This window comes from Eucyclogobius newberryi, unplaced genomic scaffold (assembly GCF_026437365.1).
Source record: "Eucyclogobius newberryi isolate DKJ021-1_F unplaced genomic scaffold, fEucNew1.0.hap1 SCAF_8, whole genome shotgun sequence".
In the NCBI taxonomy this organism is placed as follows: Eukaryota; Metazoa; Chordata; class Actinopteri; order Gobiiformes; family Gobiidae; genus Eucyclogobius; species Eucyclogobius newberryi.
Window position 1 is genome coordinate 6,697,338 of NW_027316500.1, and position 21,419 is coordinate 6,718,756.

General features: G+C 39.7%; 1 protein-coding gene across 2 annotated transcripts in view; it reads right to left on the minus strand.

The window, feature by feature from the left end:
• The window catches only part of smoc2 (SPARC related modular calcium binding 2), a 48,379-nt gene that overhangs the window by 1,866 nt on the left and 25,094 nt on the right, over nucleotides 1–21,419 (minus strand). For both annotated transcript variants that reach the window (XM_072437195.1, XM_072437194.1), the window contains exons 6-10: nucleotides 19,835–19,882; nucleotides 17,747–17,821; nucleotides 13,431–13,617; nucleotides 11,550–11,632; nucleotides 224–323 (exon numbers count right to left, since the gene is read on the minus strand). In XM_072437195.1, the coding sequence (XP_072293296.1) occupies nucleotides 224–323; nucleotides 11,550–11,632; nucleotides 13,431–13,617; nucleotides 17,747–17,821; nucleotides 19,835–19,882 (493 nt within the window). The remainder of the gene's footprint in view (nucleotides 1–223; nucleotides 324–11,549; nucleotides 11,633–13,430; nucleotides 13,618–17,746; nucleotides 17,822–19,834; nucleotides 19,883–21,419) is intronic.

Genomic DNA, 21,419 nt, shown 5'->3' on the forward strand with positions numbered 1-21,419 from the left:
TAAATAGTTAAAGACACATCACTGTTAATCTTAGTAACAAATAACTACATCTTTAAAGACTAACATTCAAAGTGTAAAGAACAATCTAATTACTGTCAGTTTAAGTAGTAATGAGTAAGATTTTGTGCTTCTACAAATGACTGTGAGCCCCCTGCTATGTTCATGAATATGTGACAATTACGCATCATAAACGAGAGTAAAAGTTAGATTTAAAGGAGTGTACCTCCCGGCGGATGCAGGATCAGTGACAGCGTGCACCATGTCTGTCGACAGCGCGTCAAGCACACTCGTCAGGAACTCTGTTTTCTTTGCCCCAGGACACCCTGAGAAGAAGAGACCAGGCCGTGTGAGCACCAGGATGTAAACACATATATATATAACACGTATATCAGCAGAGGGGAGGGGTAATCAGGTACATTTACACTGGTATATTTATTAGTAACATTTTGGAGAGGTTCAGTTCTCTTGTGTTGAGCTGTCACATTTGTCCTGGTTTGGTCCTGTTTTAGTCCAGGTTCAGTCCACGTTTAGTTCTAAGTGAAGTCCCTGTTTGTGTGACTGCACCGCGCGTCTTTAAGTGAAATAATGTGCTGAAGTTTGTGGAAATATGGGTGCGTTCACGTGTCCCGGATTGGTTCTGGTTGGAGCCTAGTTTGGTACCAATTTTGATGTGGTTTGCATGCGAGTTAAAGCACACTTAATGACTAAAACACTCCTGCACCTTACCTTCAGTTATGCAATATGTTATATTCCCCCAGAATTTTTGCCCATTCTTAGGAAAAATCCATTGTTTATTGATTATTAATGTTTTGTTTGTCAGCTTGTCAGATTTTTACATGCAAATAAGACAAGAGAAGATAATATAACCTTAATTTGTCCCACAATGTGCCGCAATTATCAGAATTTACTCAAAAGTCAGCAAACATATAAACTTCAGAGTAGCACCAGTTTTTAATGCTTGTTGTTGTTTCATGTTTAAAAAAAAAAGAAAGTTAAAAAAAGAGCAGACACTAGGGTAACACAAGGGTTGACACTGTTGTTTAGTCCTGTCATCTCTGTATTTCAGCAAACATGGAAAAGGTAAAGCTTATTATAATGTGCTGGAGAGTCATCATAGGTGGCCCAGTAAATGTCTGGGGAGGGACGTCATGTAAGTGTAGTTCTGCTGCACATAAAGACAACAGCGCCTAAACTAGACTTGTGTTTTACTTTGTCTCGTAAAGAGCACGAGAGGGAAGAGTCCAGCTGTCAGTCACTCCTGAGGCCGGGTTTGGCTTAATGTTTGATTGTCCAAAGACATATACTGTTTATAGATACAATTATTTTATCTCTTTCTTTTCTGGAAAATTACTAGTTTAATTATATTTACTTGATTGGTTATTTGGTGTGTTAGTGGCTTATTTCAGGACATTGCTTCTTTTTTTCAAGCTAAATTGAGGGGGTAATATGACTTATTTTCCTATTTCAACCAAAAATATCTCAAACCATCTAAATTAATTTAAGCAATTAAACCGATTTAAGATAAGATAAGATATTCCTATCTTATCTTAAGTCGGTTTAATTGCTTAAATTAATCAAAACAACAATGACTTTTTTGTGGTAGTAATAATATTCAAACTATGACAAAAAGCTAAAATATGCCAGTAAATATACCAGAGTGCAAACCAATAATAATTAACACTCACAAACTGATTTATGCAATGTAATCAGTCCTGTTTATGTTAATGGCAGAAGGACTGAGGAAAATAGTAAATACAGTCCTATTACATTTTAAATAATGGGAAAGAATTCAGTTGTAGTCATTATGTGGTGTCCAGATGCCTACAACTGAATCTTTTTAAATAATGGAACACGCTCCTGGAGGAATGAGGGATTACACAGACACATTTTAAACAATTCAATTCAATTTATTTTTGTAACGCCCAAAATCACAACAACAGTTAACAACAATATTACCCTCAATTTTGTAACTGAAATAAAAGTACTAAAACGGGGCCAAAGAACCTCTAAGTACTGAATCCATTTCTTAATTTTCCTTTTCATGTCTATATTGTGTCTGCTCAATGTCTTGAACTCAAGACTTTCAGGTAAAATGTCACCAAAACATGCTTTAAAATAAACTCCTCTGCTCTGCCATTTCAACAAGTATCCAACCATAAAACGATACTTCTCAGACCAATTACAAAAAATGTAATGGAGTAAAAGTAAAAGAAAATCCACTCTAAAATGTAATAAATCTACATTTAATGTAAAATGCACTTATTGGAAGCACTTTTACTTTTGCACTTTGTCACGTTCCACCAGTTATAATACATATTCATTGTTTGCAGTGTGCACATGACTCCATCTTTGAGAAACTCCTAAACCATGTGGATTTAGCAGCTTTGCCAGGCGCGCCATTACTTCAGGTGTGATTTTGCTCTTTCAGTCCAGCAACAGACAGAAGATGATTAAGCCCTAGCAAATGTTAGCTAAACAAGAGGAAACTCTATCATTAAATGCCAAAGTAAAACCAACACTGAGGCATTATTGCATGCCAAATGACGACGGGGAAAAATCAAACTGACGGACAACTGGAGTGGAATGACTAATGATAGTAATTGTTGGTTTACGCCGTATATTTTTAAGAGTGTTTGAGGAGGTGAGGGCTAGAGGCCGAGGGAGAGATTCCTGCTTTCTCACAGCTCTTACCTGTGGAGGATAAATTCTCTGGTGTTCTTTATGGCCCGAGCCTGAGGGGCCAGATTCTCTCCTCGCTGCAGATAATAGCAGCTTTGGCCTCTGTAACAGGTGTGGACCAGCGCTGCCTCCACAACACTGCTCCCAATAGTGCTTAAAAGTCACATGTCCAAACTCCTCATTACATGATTACGAGTGCACTGCGTTTAGGTCTGAGTACGCCCGCTCAGCCTCTGCCCAGTAAAATATCAGCCCCACCTGTTAATGGCCGAAACGGTGCCTTGCCAAACGTCTCGTGGTTAATTGGTCTAGACGTGGCACAATTGTAGTTCATGGAGCGAAAATGTTTTTTGTCGGCAGAGAATTTGTGGCATGTGGATACAACAAAAAGTGATTAGTCAGGATTATTATTATTTTCTTCATTAAAAAAAAGATTCTTTACATTTTTAGGCCACCCAGAAACTTTTATCTTTATTTTATTTATTTCTTTATTATTTTAGGGGGGATCAAAGATGATAAAATGTCCTGTTCTAGTAGAAATCTTACATGTTTGTATACTTTCCTTTTTCTTTTTTTTAACAAGCTATATGTCAATTTTGTTTTGACAGACAAAGAATGGGAAAATTATGTGTACATCTCATTGGAGGACCACGACCACATGTCAAGAGGCTCTTCATTACCATGTGTGTTGGGACGGCTCTATTATTCACAAATACTGGAATGAGATCACTGAGGCGACACTAATAGTCCATTTGACTTTAAAACAATGTACCTCGGATGTAGGACTCCAACGATGGATATGTTGAATGGAGACCTGTGGAGTATACGGCTGTAGAGAAAAGAGCAGTAACTAAAAAATGTATGACGAGAACTGAGCCGACTGAAGGACTGGACTGAGAGAACGTTGGACATTTTATTTCATGGAAAAACAGACTTTCAGACTTTTACTTTGAACTTAAACATGGACACATTTAACTGACAGTGGGACCGATGGGATTGATATATTGGGGCTCATAACAATGTATTTCTTGTTTCCTTTGGATTTTTGATTCACTGGTCACGTGGTATTGTTTGTTCTTTTTGTGTTATATAACGAGAATCCAGCAAGGTTATTTAAAGTTCCTTCCGATTAGTCCAAAGTCCTCTTTAGTTTGAACAACAGGGTTTTTAGGTAATTAAAATCTTGGAACAGTTAAAATTCTAAATTCATATTTTGCCAATTGTAAATGGATGTAATGGTTCTGTTTTTTCAGCTTTGTCAGAAATGTAATCCAATGTTTTCAAGTTTTGAAGGAGATTTCTTTGAATATGCCACACAGGAAACTACTTTTTAACTTACTTTTTTGGGTAAACGTAAAAAACAAATAATATTAGAACACCTTGATATTAAACAATATTATTTAGAATGTCCTTGAAGTCAATTCAGAAACAAAAAAAACACTTTTGTGATTTGTTTTTGTGGGTTTAAAGTTTTTTTTAACTTTTTACATCATCATAATTCCTCACAAGAGAATAAATGCTGATGTTTTTTTTACTGTGCAATCAAACTACTGTAACCAAATAAGTTCTCTTGTTGATCTATTAAGTCAGTGATTTTGGTAAAGTCCTGTATATTAGGTTATGCTTAGGGAAAACAGTTTTGGGTTGTATTTACGGGACATTTCGTGTAATGGAAATTGTCAGTGCCTGAAGATGTTGTTCTGCTGCGGGTCAGAAGTAAATACATAACAGTCGGGATGCCTCTAGTGTTATTTATGGAAACAGCACTGGAACTTCCACAAAAGACCACTGAAAAGATTAGACAAGTGGGCACTGATTGAGTCTGGGTTGTCAGATCTCTTCATGCCACTTTAATTTGCCTTTGTCATCTTATCTCGTGCGTGCTATCTCAGCGTGTCCGAGCCAAGAGCGAGAACAACAGGTAAACGCTGCACTCTTTACACACTTCAGTTCCACTCACGGAACTCCAGGCCTGTCACGACTGTCTCTTATGTGATATCGTTCAAAAATCAGACAATATTTTTTATCTTCTGAGCCTTTTATTTGTGTGGAACTTTTTCTTCTTTTTTAGTTCACATTTGAGCTGTGGAGGGTTGACTTATTATAGGTTATATTTTACAAACTAAATACTTTTAGTTAGAGCCCTTTTTGGTGGAGGGTCTGCAAAATGATGTCTCAGAGATTTTATTGCCTTGCCTGGACATAACTTTAATGGACAAAAAGTGCTGGGGTGCAAAAAGAGCCAGTTCCTCTTGAAAGGTCGTTTTTGGGCCTGTTTGTCTGATCTGCACAGTTTTTGGCCCCGGGGCTGGATCCCGCTGTTAGTCAGAGAAGTGTGGACATTTTCTGCTCAGCTGTAAAATCCTCCTGTCCTGGTCTCACTGTGAGGAGGATCATCCACAGATTCAACATTTAAAGGTGCACTATGAGGAGATATTGTGCTTTTTTACAGGTACTTATTGAACTATAACATGTAACTAGATCATACATTTACATTTTGTTAATTGTAAACTGCAATATTGATCCAAAACTGCTTAGTAAAAGAAACACGTCCAATGACTTCCTGTTCAGAACGGCAGACCTGATAAACCCCGCCTCTTCATAGTGACATTTCACTGTAACAAGCAGTGGATTGTCTATATTTTTTTATTTGTGGTAAATGGCTTTGGGACATTTTAGAACAAAACATGTCTCACTCAGAGTCAACATTTTTCAAATAATTGCAACTAATGACAGGGGAAGTGGGCGGGGATAGGGGGTGGGTGAAAACAGGACTTTTCTGAGCACTCAAGCCTCAATTGCAGAACAATACAATTACTCAAACATGCCTGAGTCAATCAAAATCCGACTATGAGGAAACTAATGATGATGAAACACTGTTGTCAAATCTCATTAAAGTTGATTTTACATAATATGTCCACAATCAGACATGTCTTATCTGGATAACGATAATAGCCTTTTAGTGAAAGTTTGGGCAAATAATCACATTTTCATTGAATTGTGATCCAATCAAAGAAAATTGTCAATGATCACCTTGAGTCTTTTTATCTGAGAAGACCACTGCCAATCTTCTGTCAGTAAAAACATGCTCAGAATATGGAGGAATACACTGAACTACCTTTGTGTTCTGCCTGGTTTATGTTTATGAAATCAATATTCTAACTTTAACCAAACCAAATCAAAAATTGAGATTGAGCAATTTGAGAAGAAATGTGCATACACTATACATCATACAGTATATTCAGCTTTTGGGCCAGCCCTAAACTGGCATGTGATGCATTTTCTGCACCAAAATACACATTTTTTCCACAATATTCCACTACGGTATTAGGAAAATCCACAGCTTGACCAGTATAAAATGATCTACGACAAGAGGTAAAAATAAAATCAGGTCCAACCAGCCTACATTGACTTGATGTTTGGACTTTCTGACACATAAACCATTAGTCAAATGATTGTTGACCTATGTGGTGTGAGCAGTTGGCCCTAAGTGTATGTTTGTATGTGTGTGCCGTCTGCTACTGTCAATAAGGCCCTGTGTTTTTCTATGGAGCCACATGGGGCAGAGTCCTGTCAGCACTCGGGACCTCAGCTCCTTCACTCTGCCCCGTCCCGCGTCTCCCCCGCTCCCTCTCCCCTTCACCGCCGCGCTCTCTGCTGCCTCTTGCCCCATAAACCTCTCAACACCAGCGCTTCTACGGCAAATGGGCTGCAGCAACCTGAAGGCAACATTTGTAATTATCCCGGGACGTGCAGTGAAAGGGTTTACAGCCAATGACGCAAAGACCGTAAAGAAAAACAAGTCACAGGAGCTGGGAATTTTGTTCTGTCTATTTTGCCCGTTTCCAAATTCAAAATCGTGCACTTTCAGGAGCTCGTTTTACAGTTGTGGTATTTCGGACATAGTTTGACTGTGACAATTGTTTTTGTGCAAAGTGATGTAATATTTGAAAAAGCAAGAATGCAAGTGACCAAGTTTTGCATGCAACCAATGAAGTGTTTTTGTTAAGGAAAGTCCCATAATTACTTAACCAAGGTAAATATACTGTGCTGATGTCTGAGTCATTTTATGAAAAAAAAAACAATCGTTTTAGCACACTTAAGCCAGGTGTCCACTGCGCAGTGTTTATTGAGATATTTACTTCCGTTGTTTTTCAAGAGTTTTGGAAGTTAAAACTGTAAGATGTACACGTTCATACTGTGCAGTGGTTCACATTTGTCAAACTCTATACCCAAGTGCGACATGCTAACTGCTTTTTTGTGCTTTGGGAAAATGTATAAAAAAGACATCCCATAGATTCCAACAAATCAGACACATTTTTTGAGCTTTAACACAAGTTTATCCCCAATCTTTTATACCAGATGGACAAAATCGGGCAGTGGACAGCCAGCAAAAAGCAGAATAAATACATATAGACCACTTTGTTGATGTAAATGTCAAAGAAGCTACTCAGGCCCAACAACCAAAAACCTACTTTTGACTTGTTGTTTTATCATTGTTCATAGTTTTATGTTGCACCGACTCACCAAAGCAAGTTCCTATGTTTGTGAATTCTGTTCATTGATAATGGCAATAAACCTTTTGTGATTCTGATTCTGATTCCATAAATGCATTGTAGCTGCAACACAATCTAACACCTTATTGTTTGGAGCATTTAGAAACCACAACTTGTAAATGCTTCACAAAGTTGGTCAGTCTCAGTGGATTTCTGCTCAATGTCTTAGCAATAACACACAGCAGCAGTTACGCCGCTCCATTGATCGCTCTCTGTCTCCTTCACTTTTACACAAGGCTGAGTGAGACTGTGACACCTGCAGCTCCGGCCCTGTCCTGGCCCTGTCCTGGCCCTGTCCTGGCCCTGTCATGGCCCGGTCTGGCCCTGTCCTGGCCCTGTCCTGGCCCGGTCTGGCCCTGTCCTGGCCCGGTCCTGGCCCTGTCCTGGCCCGGTCTGGCCCTGTCCTGGCCCGGTCCTGGCCCTGTCCTGGCCCTGTCCTGGCCCAGTCTGGCCCTGTCCTGGCCCGGTCCTGGCCCTGTCCTGGCCCGGTCTGGCCCTGTCCTGGCCCTGTCCTAGCCCGGTCCTGGCCCTGTCCTGGCCCTGTCATGGCCCGGTCTGGCCCTGTCCTGGCCCTGTCCTGGCCTGGTCTGGCCCTGTCCTGGCCCGGTCCTGGCCCTGTCCTGGCCCGGTCTGGCCCTGTCCTGGCCCGGTCCTGGCCCTGTCCTGGCCCTGTCCTGGCCCGGTCTGGCCCTGTCCTGGCCCGGTCCTGGCCCTGTCCTGGCCCGGTCTGGCCCTGTCCTGGCCCGGTCCTGGCCCTGTCCTGGCCCTGTCCTGGCCCGGTCTGGCCCTGTCCTGGCCCGGTCCTGGCCCTGTCCTGGCCCAGTCCTGGCCTGGTCCTCTCTTACATAAACACTGGGATGAGGGGTGAACAGTGGGCGCTCTGTTCAGCCTGACTGAATTATTAACATGTTTACCAATCCACCAGAGACACAGCACGCTGCTCAGCTAGACTTTATGGGACACCTGGAATGACTAACTGCTACTTTTGCACATTATTTATCTATTGATTGAAGCTGTTGATCTGGGCCATCGGACCCTCCATCGCCAATCGCACGCCCACCGCATTCGAAACAGGCAGGGTGGGTTTGCAACAGAAAATATGACTGAAGAATAATAACAATAATAAGATAAGATAAGATAAGATATTCCTTTATTGTCCCACATGGGGAAATTTCATTGGTGCAACGCAGGAAGATACAGAGGTAGATCCACAAGAACAGATCACTTATAGGAAGTCTGAAAAACACTTTCAGTAGAAGATCTCCTATAAATAAATAAAAACTCCCATAGACAAATAAATAAATACCATTGCATGTGATCCCGACAGTAATTGCACATGAATATGTGTCACGACAGCACATAGATTGCACATGAATTTCACAGTAATTGCACATGAATTGCACATGAATTCCAACAGCAATTGCACATACGACAGAATTGCACATCAGTATTAGGTTAGGTCAGTATTGCGACGGGATAACGTGACGATCTCCGGGTAAGACGACTGTTGTCCGCAGTTTCATGAGTTCCTCCTTTGTGGAAACGCGGTACGGCGCCGGCCGGGGGGCGGGGCCGGAGCCGGGGGGCGGGGCCGGAGCCAAAACACATCGCAACGACACGACGAAAACACTCAATCCAGCCGAATAAAGTCAAAACAAGTTAATTTAAAGCGATTCCAGTGCGTGTCCAGATCGTTCGTGAAGTTCCTCTTTCATATAAACGTGTATATAAACGTGTACCGACGACACGCCGTACTTTAGCGCGGCCGGAGGGCGCGGGGGGGGGGGCTGGTGGGCTCGCTCGGAGCTAGCTCACGTCACAACAACGCAACGAACGCAACGAAAAACGCTCAAATCCAGCCGAAAAAAGTCAAAAACAGTTGAATTAAAAAACTATTCCAGTTTTTTAATTCAACTGAAAAAATATACTAACTATATTTACAAAATATAGGAGATAAAGCACAATAAGTGTGAGAAAAAAGAGAGAGCGTTTACACCGGGCTGCCAGCTGTACTAGCGCCTTATGCTTCAACTACTTTAAAACAACCCCAAAGCGGGCTAGTCCCAGTGAACCCTTCACTAAAGATGTTATACTATGATATCTTACTTTGTGTACTTAGTTAATATTTGACACTCTAAAGCTCCAATCTTATCATACTACAACAAATCACAAAAAAATACCAACCGCTTGCAAAGAAACATGTAAAATACAGAGTCCCAAACACGTTTTTCCAGCTCTAATTTATTGAAGGATGGGTTTTCATGACAGGCCATGGAGTGAAGGGTCCGAGCGGGGATTGAACTGCACCACATTGAGTTGATGGGCAATTCTTTCGCACCAACTGACGTCTTATCCATTTTTATCTACATTTAACACTCCCCTTAGGCATCTGTTATCTTATATTCACTATTCCACATTTGTTATTGTCAAAAGCAACAACTATCATGAGCTGTCCCTGTCATATCATAATTCTTATCCATCCTCATTAAGAAAAACTCTTTGTTTGACATATGTTAGGGCTGCACATTGGCTAAAGGACATATTTAAGGTTAGGTGTTAAGTTTAATATTAACTTCAGGGCATCACACTTGAGTTTATCTTTGTTCTGGTTTATGTACTATGATAATTAACTACAATTCCATATCAAATTGTGGTTTCATGTCGTGTCATTGTCTGAAACTGCAAGAATGAAATCCAAAACTTGCTCTGAGGACATGGATTCCTTTTAACAAATCGAGGAAATATGAGTTTATAAAAATTGGTGCTCGCGGCTCTTAGTCATGTCGTGGTCGTTGTTCGTGTGGTCAGTCTACAGCTTTACAACCTTCATCACACGCCGCAAAAATCAAACGTGGAGGAGTATGTCATTCCCACAATGATGAGAACAGAACCTGACCGTGATTTACCCGGTGATTCACTGACTTTCAACCCACGACAAATTGCTTCGTGGTAAAGTAGTGATGGAGCTTCACTTTGTACAGAAGATGTGGGGGCACAGCTTTTCACTCGTGTTTCTATTTAACGAACAAACAAACCTTTTTTTTGTGTGTGATTATCTTGATGAAAATATTCAAATAAATGCCATGATGGTTGAAGTTCAAGTATGGCACAAAAAGTACCTGGCCTTAACTGTTTAGAATGACAAAATATGCAGAAATAGAATAAAATTGAAATAAATATTTCACTGCAAGTTTGTTTTATGTTTAATCATTTTTTAAAATTGCTATTATCATAAACAGTATACTCAATATTCAACTTTCCATAAATAAAACTGTTTACATTTTCCATCCAGCAATAAGTGAACTTTTTAAATGGAGTTTCAAGCTTTGTTCCTAAAGTTTAATCCAAAAGCACTTAGAGAAATTTGCATAAACTTAATTCCAATTTAGTAATAATGTCTTGAAAGTGCATTGATAAGCGTAAACTGGCAGCTAAAACTCCAAATGGAATTGATTAGCCTGTTTGAGATACATTTTACATGCATGACAACCTTTTAGAACTGACAATCCAGCAATCTCGGTCTGAGAAATACTTCTGTAATCCTGGACGAGCTCTTTTTTCCACCCACAGTGGCGTTATCTCTGCCGCTGTCAGTGCGTCTGTCAGTACACGTCCCTATCTTCCTCTCATCCGTTATCTTCAGCTGTCATCCTGCTGTTTTTCTCTCTATCCTCCATCTTTGATCAATCAGTTTCTCTAGCAGTAAAGAAGATTCTGGGAACCTTCAAGTCTTAACTGAAACCATGCCCAGTTCAGACATTTAAATTCATACGTTTCTAAGTGCTCAAAAATGAAGCAGAGTAAAAGATCAAAATACTTCAATACTGTCACTATAGCATTATGTGCAATGTAACACTGTACCTGTTACTAAATGAAAACATGTGTGTACCAAATGTTAATAATATATGATGAAGCTGCATATTTATAAATGTTGTCCAGCGAGAAAGCATGACAGTAAAAGTGCAAAAATCTGCAATGACAGTAGGATGTTAAACTTTTCACTTCAAATTTGACAATAATGATTGATTTTTAAACTGAGAAAGGAGGAAGATGCTATTTAAATCTTTCCAATACTCTCACAAACCCTTTGGCAACAGCTTCAGAACAATGAGTCTGGGTGGACTGCTTTTGCTCCCGTGTTTGTGAGTGATAAAATGCTTTACAATTAAATTAAAACAGCAAGCAGCAGTGAGATTTTCATCACAATGTCCACTTTTCTGAGTAAAATAAAATCTACTCGTTGGGTAATGCAGCTTTAAGTGTTGAAGTTTGTAACCTTAAAGGGCAGCATGTGTAGTAGTAACGGAGGCGTACCTTGGAGATGCCGGCTCCTGTAGTGGTCTTTGGGTTTGGTTGGATGTGCTCTGGCGTTACCATCACATTTTGGCTGTTCATATCTGTGACAGAGGGAGAACTAAGTCAATAAAACACAAAACTGTGACAAAATAAATAAATCACACACAGATGCAATGTTTTAACGTGCATGTAGCCAACTGAATTCACTTTTTATTTGAAGGGATGATGGAGATGATATTGCTTCACAGTATAGCATTACATTTATCTCGCATGCATTCAATTACAAGTGTGTTATTGCTAAAATACCTTGGGAAAACATGCATTATTACTTTAAGCAGGCTCTCTCTAACGTGTCCCAAGCTCTTACAAACCCTTTGGCACATCGTTAATATGCGTGAGTGACTTAAGAACAGGTTTATTCTGACAGTAAAGTCTCATTTCATTTCAGGCTTCTGGTTAGGGGTGGGCGATATTGACAAAAATGTAAATGTAAAAATGTTTTGGGTGTATCCTGATAAATATATTTAGGTAATATTATGTCAGTCCAACCGAAATATGTTTAAACCTGTTTTAAGAGGATTAAGTATGTGAAATGTTGTAAAATGAATCACAAAACTGCAGGAATAAAACTCAATATGAAAATGTTGAATATCTTGTAAGCAACATTTGCAATATTATCTTCATTTTTATTCACTGGCCACCGCTACGTCTAGTGTGAGTGCATGGAGGGGAGAGGAGGAGGAGGTGAGGACAGGGGAGAGCGTGGGGCAGCGGAGGGTACGGCAGAGCGACAGGGCCAAAAACCATCCCAGGACAAAGAAACTGGAGAGGGAAAATCCAGGCGTCCACATGTGTGCTAATGGGCTGCCTGGCTCTGGGCCTGGAGCCTTGTTAATGTGATCTGCAGCTGAAGAAAAGGGAAAAGATGCCAGCTCTGTCCACTCTCTGTGACCTTTGACCCCTGAGCTACTGTCTGGAGCAGAGGAGATGTGTGCTGCATAGGTCATGGTGCAATGAATGAAAAGAATGTGTGTGCCTAATGTTGATATTAGTAGTTTGGACAGATAACTTATAAAAACCTTTATAAATGTTTCAGTTGTTCTATTCCATTTGTGAGTAGTTTTAAGATAATTCTGCTTGAAATGTGAAAAAAGGGTATTTATTTATACTCACATCTGTGATAAAGAAATGACTGGCCAATTAATATTACCACTTTTTTATAGATTAATTTTTTTAGATCGATTTTATATAGATTTTTTTCAGTCTGAATCTGATTGATTTCAAGATAATTCAACTTGAAATAAATAAAATATATATATTATCTATTTATTTTCTTGATTTTGCCTAAGGTATGTTTTTTGTATATTTTACAGTGTATTTTTTATTTCTATTAATAGTTTTAATTACTATGTAGGCTATTGCTTTGTAGTGGCTCTTATATATTTTTTTATTATCTTTATAATGACTGGTGAAATGGAATAGAGAAGCTTTTAGCAAATTAGGACAATCGTGTGTAAAAGGTTTATCTTATTTCAGTGATATGTTTTTTTAATTCAAGGCCAAATGATCTATAACTGAATAAACGATCAAACTTTTAACATAAAGTACCACCAAAGAAAACATTTGGCTTTCCAAGTATCACCAGATTTATTCAGGATATAAAACGGGACTATTCCAGGTCTAAACTAGGACAAAACCAGGTCTAAACGAGGACTACATTATTGCTACAGTTGTTTAAACCAAGAAACTATCCAAAATTGGACCAAAAAGTGGATCAACGCGTACCAAAGACTGATAGATCAGCCAGTAGTAGTTTGATCGTATTTTCTGTGTCAAACCGGAAAATATAAAGAGTTTCCTACAGACACAAACAGACCGAGGGGCCCGGTTTTGGCTCACCTGGTGGATGTTCCTGGAATGGGCCGTCCCGTGTCCACCAGCACGCACCAGCAGTAACCTGTGGACGGGTGGCACTGCACTGGTTTGTACAGCCCCCCCTGAGCACAGTCCGGGACAAAGACCGCGTCGTTCTTGTGCTGCCGTGCCTCCTCCTGCGCCGACTGCTGCTCCTGGTCACATGACGAGGCTGAAAGGTCAAAGGGCAAACATCACCAAATGAATTCAGGCCAGAAAAGAGCTCAGTGATGCTATGATCGTCTCGGTTTGGACGTTCATAGTTTTTTGGAAAAAATTGAGGTTATCGAAAATGAGATTCTAGCCAATAGCAAGGATCGATACTAAAACAACACAAAAACAGGACAAATGGGACCTTTTCTAAACTATTTTAAAATGATTTTGAGCTTTATCAGAACTACTAAGACCACACGGTAACATAAAGAACGTTATTACTACTACAACTATTATAAAAGTCAAGTCAAGACAAATTTGAGCAATCTAATCAGCATTACTTACTTACCGGTAATTTAAAAACTAAGATCTAAATGAATAAATGTGAATATAACATGGTACAAGAGCTATACAAGTCCATGCATTTTATTGTATGTGAATAGAACATAGAACTAGAACTGATCCATATTGCGAATTGGAATCATTTCCAGTATGATCGAGCCCTACACTGTCTGCTGCATGACAATGTTAAATGATTGTGTGTTATAGCTCTGCAGTACAAAGCCAAGTGATACTGATTATAGCACAAATGCTTTCAATGGCAGTTCAAAAAGACCACATTAAGAATAGCACATAGATTTAGAAACATGGTGCATTTAATTTGAAAAACAAACTTTGGGGTATTTCATATTGTCAATGACTTAACAACTTGAAGCTACATTCTCCTTACAAGTATCTGCAAAAATAAACCACGCTGAGAGGTCATTTGGCATCTGAAAAACGTCCGTCCTCAAAAATAAATGTTTGAGAAACACGGGCCGGGGTTTGCAGCGAACGGGAGCCAGCGACAGGATCTGTTTACACGAAGGTACTAGAGACATTTCAGCTGGGATCCAGTAAGTACACAGTGCACAGGTCTGGCTGGAGCTTTCATACTTAATATAAATCCACAGTGAAGAGGAGGACGGCGGTGAGAATGGGACTCGGAGACACTGTGTAGACTGTTATATCGGCCCCCCTGGCACTGTTTATGAACATTAACAGGCTAATGACCAAGTACAGCTCCAAATGCCCCGAGTTAAGTAAATATTTGGAGTGCGCGCTGCCCTCTGTGGACGTGTGCGACGGAGCAGACATGACGGAGGCGTCCACAATCGCTCCATCACTCTACATATATTAGTGTATTAGTATATAAACCGAGCAGCGACGAGCAATCAATAATGCTTTAAGAATGATGAAAGTGAAAAGGTAAGTCACACTGCTGGCATTAGACTGTGAACTTGGTATTTACTGTATTTACAGCTCGTTGATGTTGTGTCTTTTATGTGTGTTGTAATTCTTACCTTTGCACTGTAAACATAGTCAAGTGATACTGTTTTCTTCATGTGCATAATGAGCATTTACCCTGTTATTCTTGTGGAATGTTGTTTGTCCGGTAACATCATAAAAACGTAATAAAGTAATAAATAAATAAATATATACAAATAAAAGTGGTGTTGCACGTATGTCAAGCTCTGTGTCGATTCTCAACTCCGACAATCCGCTGAATGTCTCTCCACACTCATTCCCGTTGCATGCTGCATATACTGTTTGGTTTAAGTTGTAATAAAATAGAATGAAAAGATCAATAAATGTATGGATTGACAGATGCACATGTGACTGTTCTGGTGGGGGATCTGCCACCTCCAGCAGAAACGTTACATGAAGTCCTTTTAAGTAGCAGCCAAACAAACAAATTCATACAAGAAAAGAAGGCAAAGTATGTAAAGTCCTTTTTTAACATCTCACAATGTGTTTTAGGTGTGACCTTTGTTGTAGTGGCCAGAACGTTTCAAACACTACCAACCAAGGCTGCATTTTCCATCGCAAAAGTATCAACTGGCTAACCAAATAATCGATATTGTAAGAAACGAAACGTATCGCAATAACACCAGAAATGTACTGTACTTTAAAAAAAAACAAAAAAGAAAAAAGGCAGATTTTTTTCCATGTTAAGTCTTGTTTTTTTCTCTTAAGTTTTTATTTTGACACAGTTTGACTCATAAATTATGCACATTTATGTTTTCATGCAACTGAAATCATTGTGCCAAAAAGTCGATAAAACTACTGCAATAATATCTACTTTGCAGCACTTATCAGTCATATCTCAAATCACAACATCGCCCAATATCATGCAGCCCTACAACCAATTGAAAGTGAATTGTCAGCGCACACAATGGGAACGACAGACTCTTACGCCCCGGGCTGAAATGAAACAACGATCTGCAGTAACGACGCAACAGGTTTCAATCATAACTCTGTCACTAATTTCCTCACCCCTTTCCAACAAAGATTTGATAATTGAACACAAATTTTCAACCATCTGTTTATGAAAGCATTTATCGGCAATTGCCACTCACACAGCGTAAGACTTTCCCTTCGGCTGGATTATGTTTTTTGCAGTGTTTACGTTCATAAAACATTCATAAACCACACAAAAGAGCTCAAATGAGATGCCTGTCCGCGTCCCGAACCAACTCTCTGCGCTCCACTTCCTCCGTATGCGCTGCCTTTGTTGAGGTTTGCGCTGCCTTTGTTGAGGTTTGCGCTTTTTCTCAACCCGAAAGAGCAAATGGTAATCAGAACCATCAATGCGGCATATTTCTGGCTTTTTTATTGGTTGTAAATTATGATAATGGGATTCACACACCGCTGCACACATGCACACAGGCCTCTAATCTTAAAGCGGCCCGTTAAAATGGTCGCATGAAGCAAAAGGCAGTGCAAAGACTGTGTGAGAAGCACAAAAGCTTAAGAGAGAATAGGAAATCCAGTGTTTTGGACATGTGCTGATAATTATAGATGCAAGCAACCACAAAGACGTCGGTCCAAAGACTGACACACTTTGACACAGAGAGCTGTTGGTTTGGGGCTGCCACATGTCCCCGGAAGACAGGAAAACACAAACCATTAAGGCTAACGCACGTGGGAAAACACAGCGAGCGTGTAATAATGAGTAATGAGCAAATCGACAGTCACCATCCAAGTAGAGAGAATCCAACGGGTGCCAGATGGATTTATCACACTAATATACTAGTTATGATATAAGAGTTGTAAAAGTTGTACGTTGTAACACATTGGGTTTGTTTTGTCTATTCGGGCCTGACTATGCGTCCACACACAGAGGTTTACATAATAGTTAAGAAGGCCGAGATACAATCCAAAGTCCACAGCATAACACTTCTGAGAGACGAGTTGACCAAGGAAACGGATCATGTTGGAGAAGGACAAATTCTGTAACAGTGGGATGAAAGCTGCTAGAGCTAACAATGGTATAAATGGAGGTGTCCTTGTTAGGTGTCCTTCTTAAGCCTCTGCACAAGATGGAAAAGTCTACAACATATCAGAGCCGGGTGGGAAGGACATTCAGCAAAGTGTTGGGGCTGGAATCAAACTCACGATGCAGATGGAGCGTGGCAAAAGTGCTCTCCACTCATAATTTCCAGCACAAAATAACACTTTCTGTATGTTGTTACCATGTGCACTGCCTTGAACCACTAGTATTGCGGCAACATTGAGATTTTAATATAAATCCAATATTCTTTATTTGACCATGTGACAACCTGCTTGGGCCGTGCCGTATCATATGCTTCATGACCGTCATTTGCTTACAGAGGGAATATGAAATGTGTAATATTCTGGTATAATTCCACATGCACTGCAGTTGCAAAGTGAGGCAGATGTTAATTGCAGCTAATTAGGGACGTTATCACCAAGAGACCCATTAAGAGTGTGAGTGTAGAGGCTCTGCAGGCCCTAAAAACATGAATAATGGAGATAAGATGTGATCCACTTCCACTATTGGTCAGCATTATGCCATGGTCTGTGATTGACAGGTGGTTTTAACTAATTACAGTGAAGAATATTAGAAGTAGAAAATAATGTTAATCAATCTCCAGGTAATACAAAAGCGTGTGATCAAATTAAAATCCTAACCAAACTTCTCAGAAAGCCCATCCCAAGGACTATTATATACTTCAGATGCCCAGCCTTGCAAATAAGAACATTTTTATCCTTCTCATAAAAGGAAAATGTCCATGTAACTTCACCAAAATACAATGCAACCGCAGTCAAACAAAAGTACACATTTGAACACGACTTCAACTCACATGGGGCTTTGGTCCTGTTGTTCTGCCGGCTGCGGACCTGCTCCGTCCAGAGGGTGGGGTACTGCGAAGTGATGTCTGAAAGAAATCACAAGGACACTTTTACGGGCCCCAAAATCAAACACAGGCTCAGAAGTCCTCGTAAGTCATGTAAACTGTAAAAATACATCAAAGTGGTGTCTCTATAACTGCTGTGAGTCCATGTGGAAACTAAACGTGTGTGACAGCTGAGGCCTGGCTGTGTGTTATCAAATCAGCACATTCATATGAAAGGGAGAAAGCCACTTATTTTACACTGTCTGATATTATACGTTTATGGGGAACAGAATGCACTAGAAAAGCAAGCGGCTGTCGATCACTGAATGTTTTAATATGGAAATACAAATAAAAATGCATTGTAAAACTGCTTAACAAGTACGAAAACTATATGGGCAGTTTGTAAGCACACCAGGTCTCAGACAAGCAATAACATTTACAAGTGAATAAGTACGTAAAATCTATAGACCTATTTAGTCTCATCAGTCTGAGTATTAACCCCATAATTACATTTGTAAGTTTCACAATGTTTGTACAATGCAGCATAACTTCAGGTTCATGCAGTATTATGTCTGTATTGTTGTATATAGACAATATAGAACTGCCAAATACATTGCAAAAATATCTATATTGCAATATTGGCTGATGCAATAATCGATATTACGACAAACTAAATATATTGTAAAAACACCAAAAAAAATCTGTTAAGAAAGTTATGAAAAATCTGACTTTATCTATTATTTCCCTAAAATTCTTAATTGGCCTTGATCAAATCTTTTTGTTGAGCTTTTGTTTTGACAGTCTGACTAGTTTAAGGCATGCACATTTTACTTTCAATATAGCTGAAAAGATTCTGTCAAAAAGTATTAAATTATTGCGATATCGTGCAGCCCTATTTAGGCCCCATTAATAACGCCGTATATGGAAAACAAATGAGACTGCACACACTTTATCTTATGAAAACAGCATTAATACATCACTTTCACATCATAAATATTGGTTTTGTTCTGTTTTGTAAGTAAATACTACATCATGGACAACATTTTACATATTATCTCAATGACAGCTATAAATCAGAAAGTATTTAGGGAATAAGTAAAGTAGTGTAGCCTTAAATGGCCTGGTATGACGAGCTTACAGTGATGGAAGATGTGAGCCTGTTTTAGATAAATGTTATCATTATTCTGTTTGCAGAGCTCAGCAGATACCTCACTTGTTTTAAGCAGGATGTGGATAGTCAGTGTCAAATGCAGTGGCAGTGGTTACAACAGGATTATTGGGTTATAAATGAGTAGCTCCACGGTGTTACTAACATTACATTAAACATATCTGTTCTTTCGGTCGTTCCCATCACGTCAGAACACTGCAGGAGAGGAACGCCACTAGATGTGAAAATGACAACGTAGTTTGGGCTAGTTTTGAATTTTTTTCGACTAGTTTTACTGAATTATTTACTGGAATTTGGTGGAAACATTCAAGGCAAAGCGATAACACCTCCGTGGAGTCAAGCAGGTGGTAAACCCTCCACAAGAAAAGTTAAATAGTGCAAAATTGGAAAGGAAATTTGATATATTTTCCACTGCAATTGTATTGAACATTTGACTGTTATTTTTTGGCCCAGACTCGCAAATAAGAACAATATTCAGCTCTAGAAGAACATTCTGAATGATCATTTTAACTTCTACTACTACTACATTTTATTTAATGGCCCCTCTTAAGGCCACTTTACAAGTTAAAAGACAGTAAAACCCCAAAAAGTCTTTATTGCATGATGTATTACTGTTTCCATTTGCACTTTGAACCTTGCTGTGTCCATTTTACACCCCGTCTTCATCATGCTTCTTGTTTCCCCCCAACAGCAATGTCCCCTTTCACTACGTCCACAAATCTCCTACGGTTTCCCCCTCGTCACCTCGCCTGACACCTTCTTCTACACCCATTTCCATTTCTTCCTCACAGCCCACCCCAAGTTGACCTTTGCCAAACATCTAAGGAGGTTCCTCTCGCGCAGCGTCGCTAGTGTTAAAACATGGGCGGTGTCATAGGCAGACTCACCTTCTTCGTCCGTGGAGGGCTGCGGATCCACGACTAGGCCGGTCTCATCTGCATTTAGAATGGAGAATATTTGCAAGGAGACTACAATTACCAGAGTAAAGCTAGATTACGGACACTCGACTGTGTTTGATTTGCACATTGCCCGGCCAAGAGGAAAACAAAAATGGAGAAAGAGAGAGTAGGAATCAAAAGAAGTGGTCATATTCCAGTGGTTTCCCGTCACGTAACAATCCCACGTTACGCTGAAGACAGATTGAGGTCATTTAGTGAGCTCCTTGTCCTCTGTTACCTGTGAGAAAGGTAAGTTAAGACATATAAAGAGTGAATTTTAGGCTGACTGCATTGATCACACGGTTGGTTGTCAAGGAGTGCTTGATGGAAGTGCTAAAAACCTATAGGAAAGTAAAGGTAATGTGTGTTATTATGAGAAAAGTTGTCTTAATCTGTTTTATCACTGCCACTTTCCCAGTTTGACGCGACAGAATAAGACATTTTGATTAAAAAAAAGAGTAGTCTATTCCTGGTGTTGACTTGGTTTGGTTAATACTGCACTGGGGGGTGTCGTCATGGAAAATAGGTAACTCGATTTGCACTGAATCAAATCCTCCCACTGTATAATTGTCTTCTTCTACATTTTCATTGTTGATTTTTTAACTTTCTGTTGGTAAAACACATTTTGAAAAGCCCTCTGAGGTAACGGCTGTTGTGAGTTTGGGCTTTTCAAAATAATGTATTGAATTGAATTAAATATGAAAATCAGGACAAAAATATTTCACATACAAACTGAAAAACATGTACACATATGGGATGACAGGGTAAAAAGTATGATAAAAATTGCACACATTTTTTATCAATTGCTTCAGTGTATGATCCCTGATTAGTTTGACATAGTATTAACTACTATATATATATATATATATATTTTAATGACCAATGGGCTGTTATAGGCTTGAATCAATTAATGAATGACTTATTACGAGCATTAACATTTTTAATACGTTCACACAAAGCATCATCTAATGTTTCCTCGGTGTTCAGGATGCAGCCGTCTCGAGCGTGCACTGAGAGGATGGAAATGCCATCTGAGAAAGTGTATTTATGAGTCGGATTTATGATGGACCACTAATGGCCCATCTTTACTCTGCGGTCGTTTACATGACTCTAACACCTCTTTTAGCATCTGCCAGGAAACCCCCGCCTTATTTGTGGTCAGCGGCATTCGCTTTACTGCCGTGTGTCCGTCGTCGGGCCGAGGAGGACTCCAGCATGAGAATACATCTGTCAAAGAACGGGCCAGACGCTGACTTTCTGGCAAAAGCAGTGACTTTCAAATATTCAAAACCAAGCGTCACCTTAGAAAATATGGGTAAACTAAACCAGGAGAAGGACAAAGAGTAATCAAAAGGGTGTGCGAGGGATTGATCGAGCTAAAGTAGAAGAAAACCAGACAAACGCACGGATCAAACGACATATGAGCCACCGGACTGAACCAAATCAAGCGTACAAAGGGCTAAAATGGGCTAAACCAAGTCTTTACCTGAAATGAAACAGGGCCAATCCACCAAAGTGGGTAAATCCATATAAG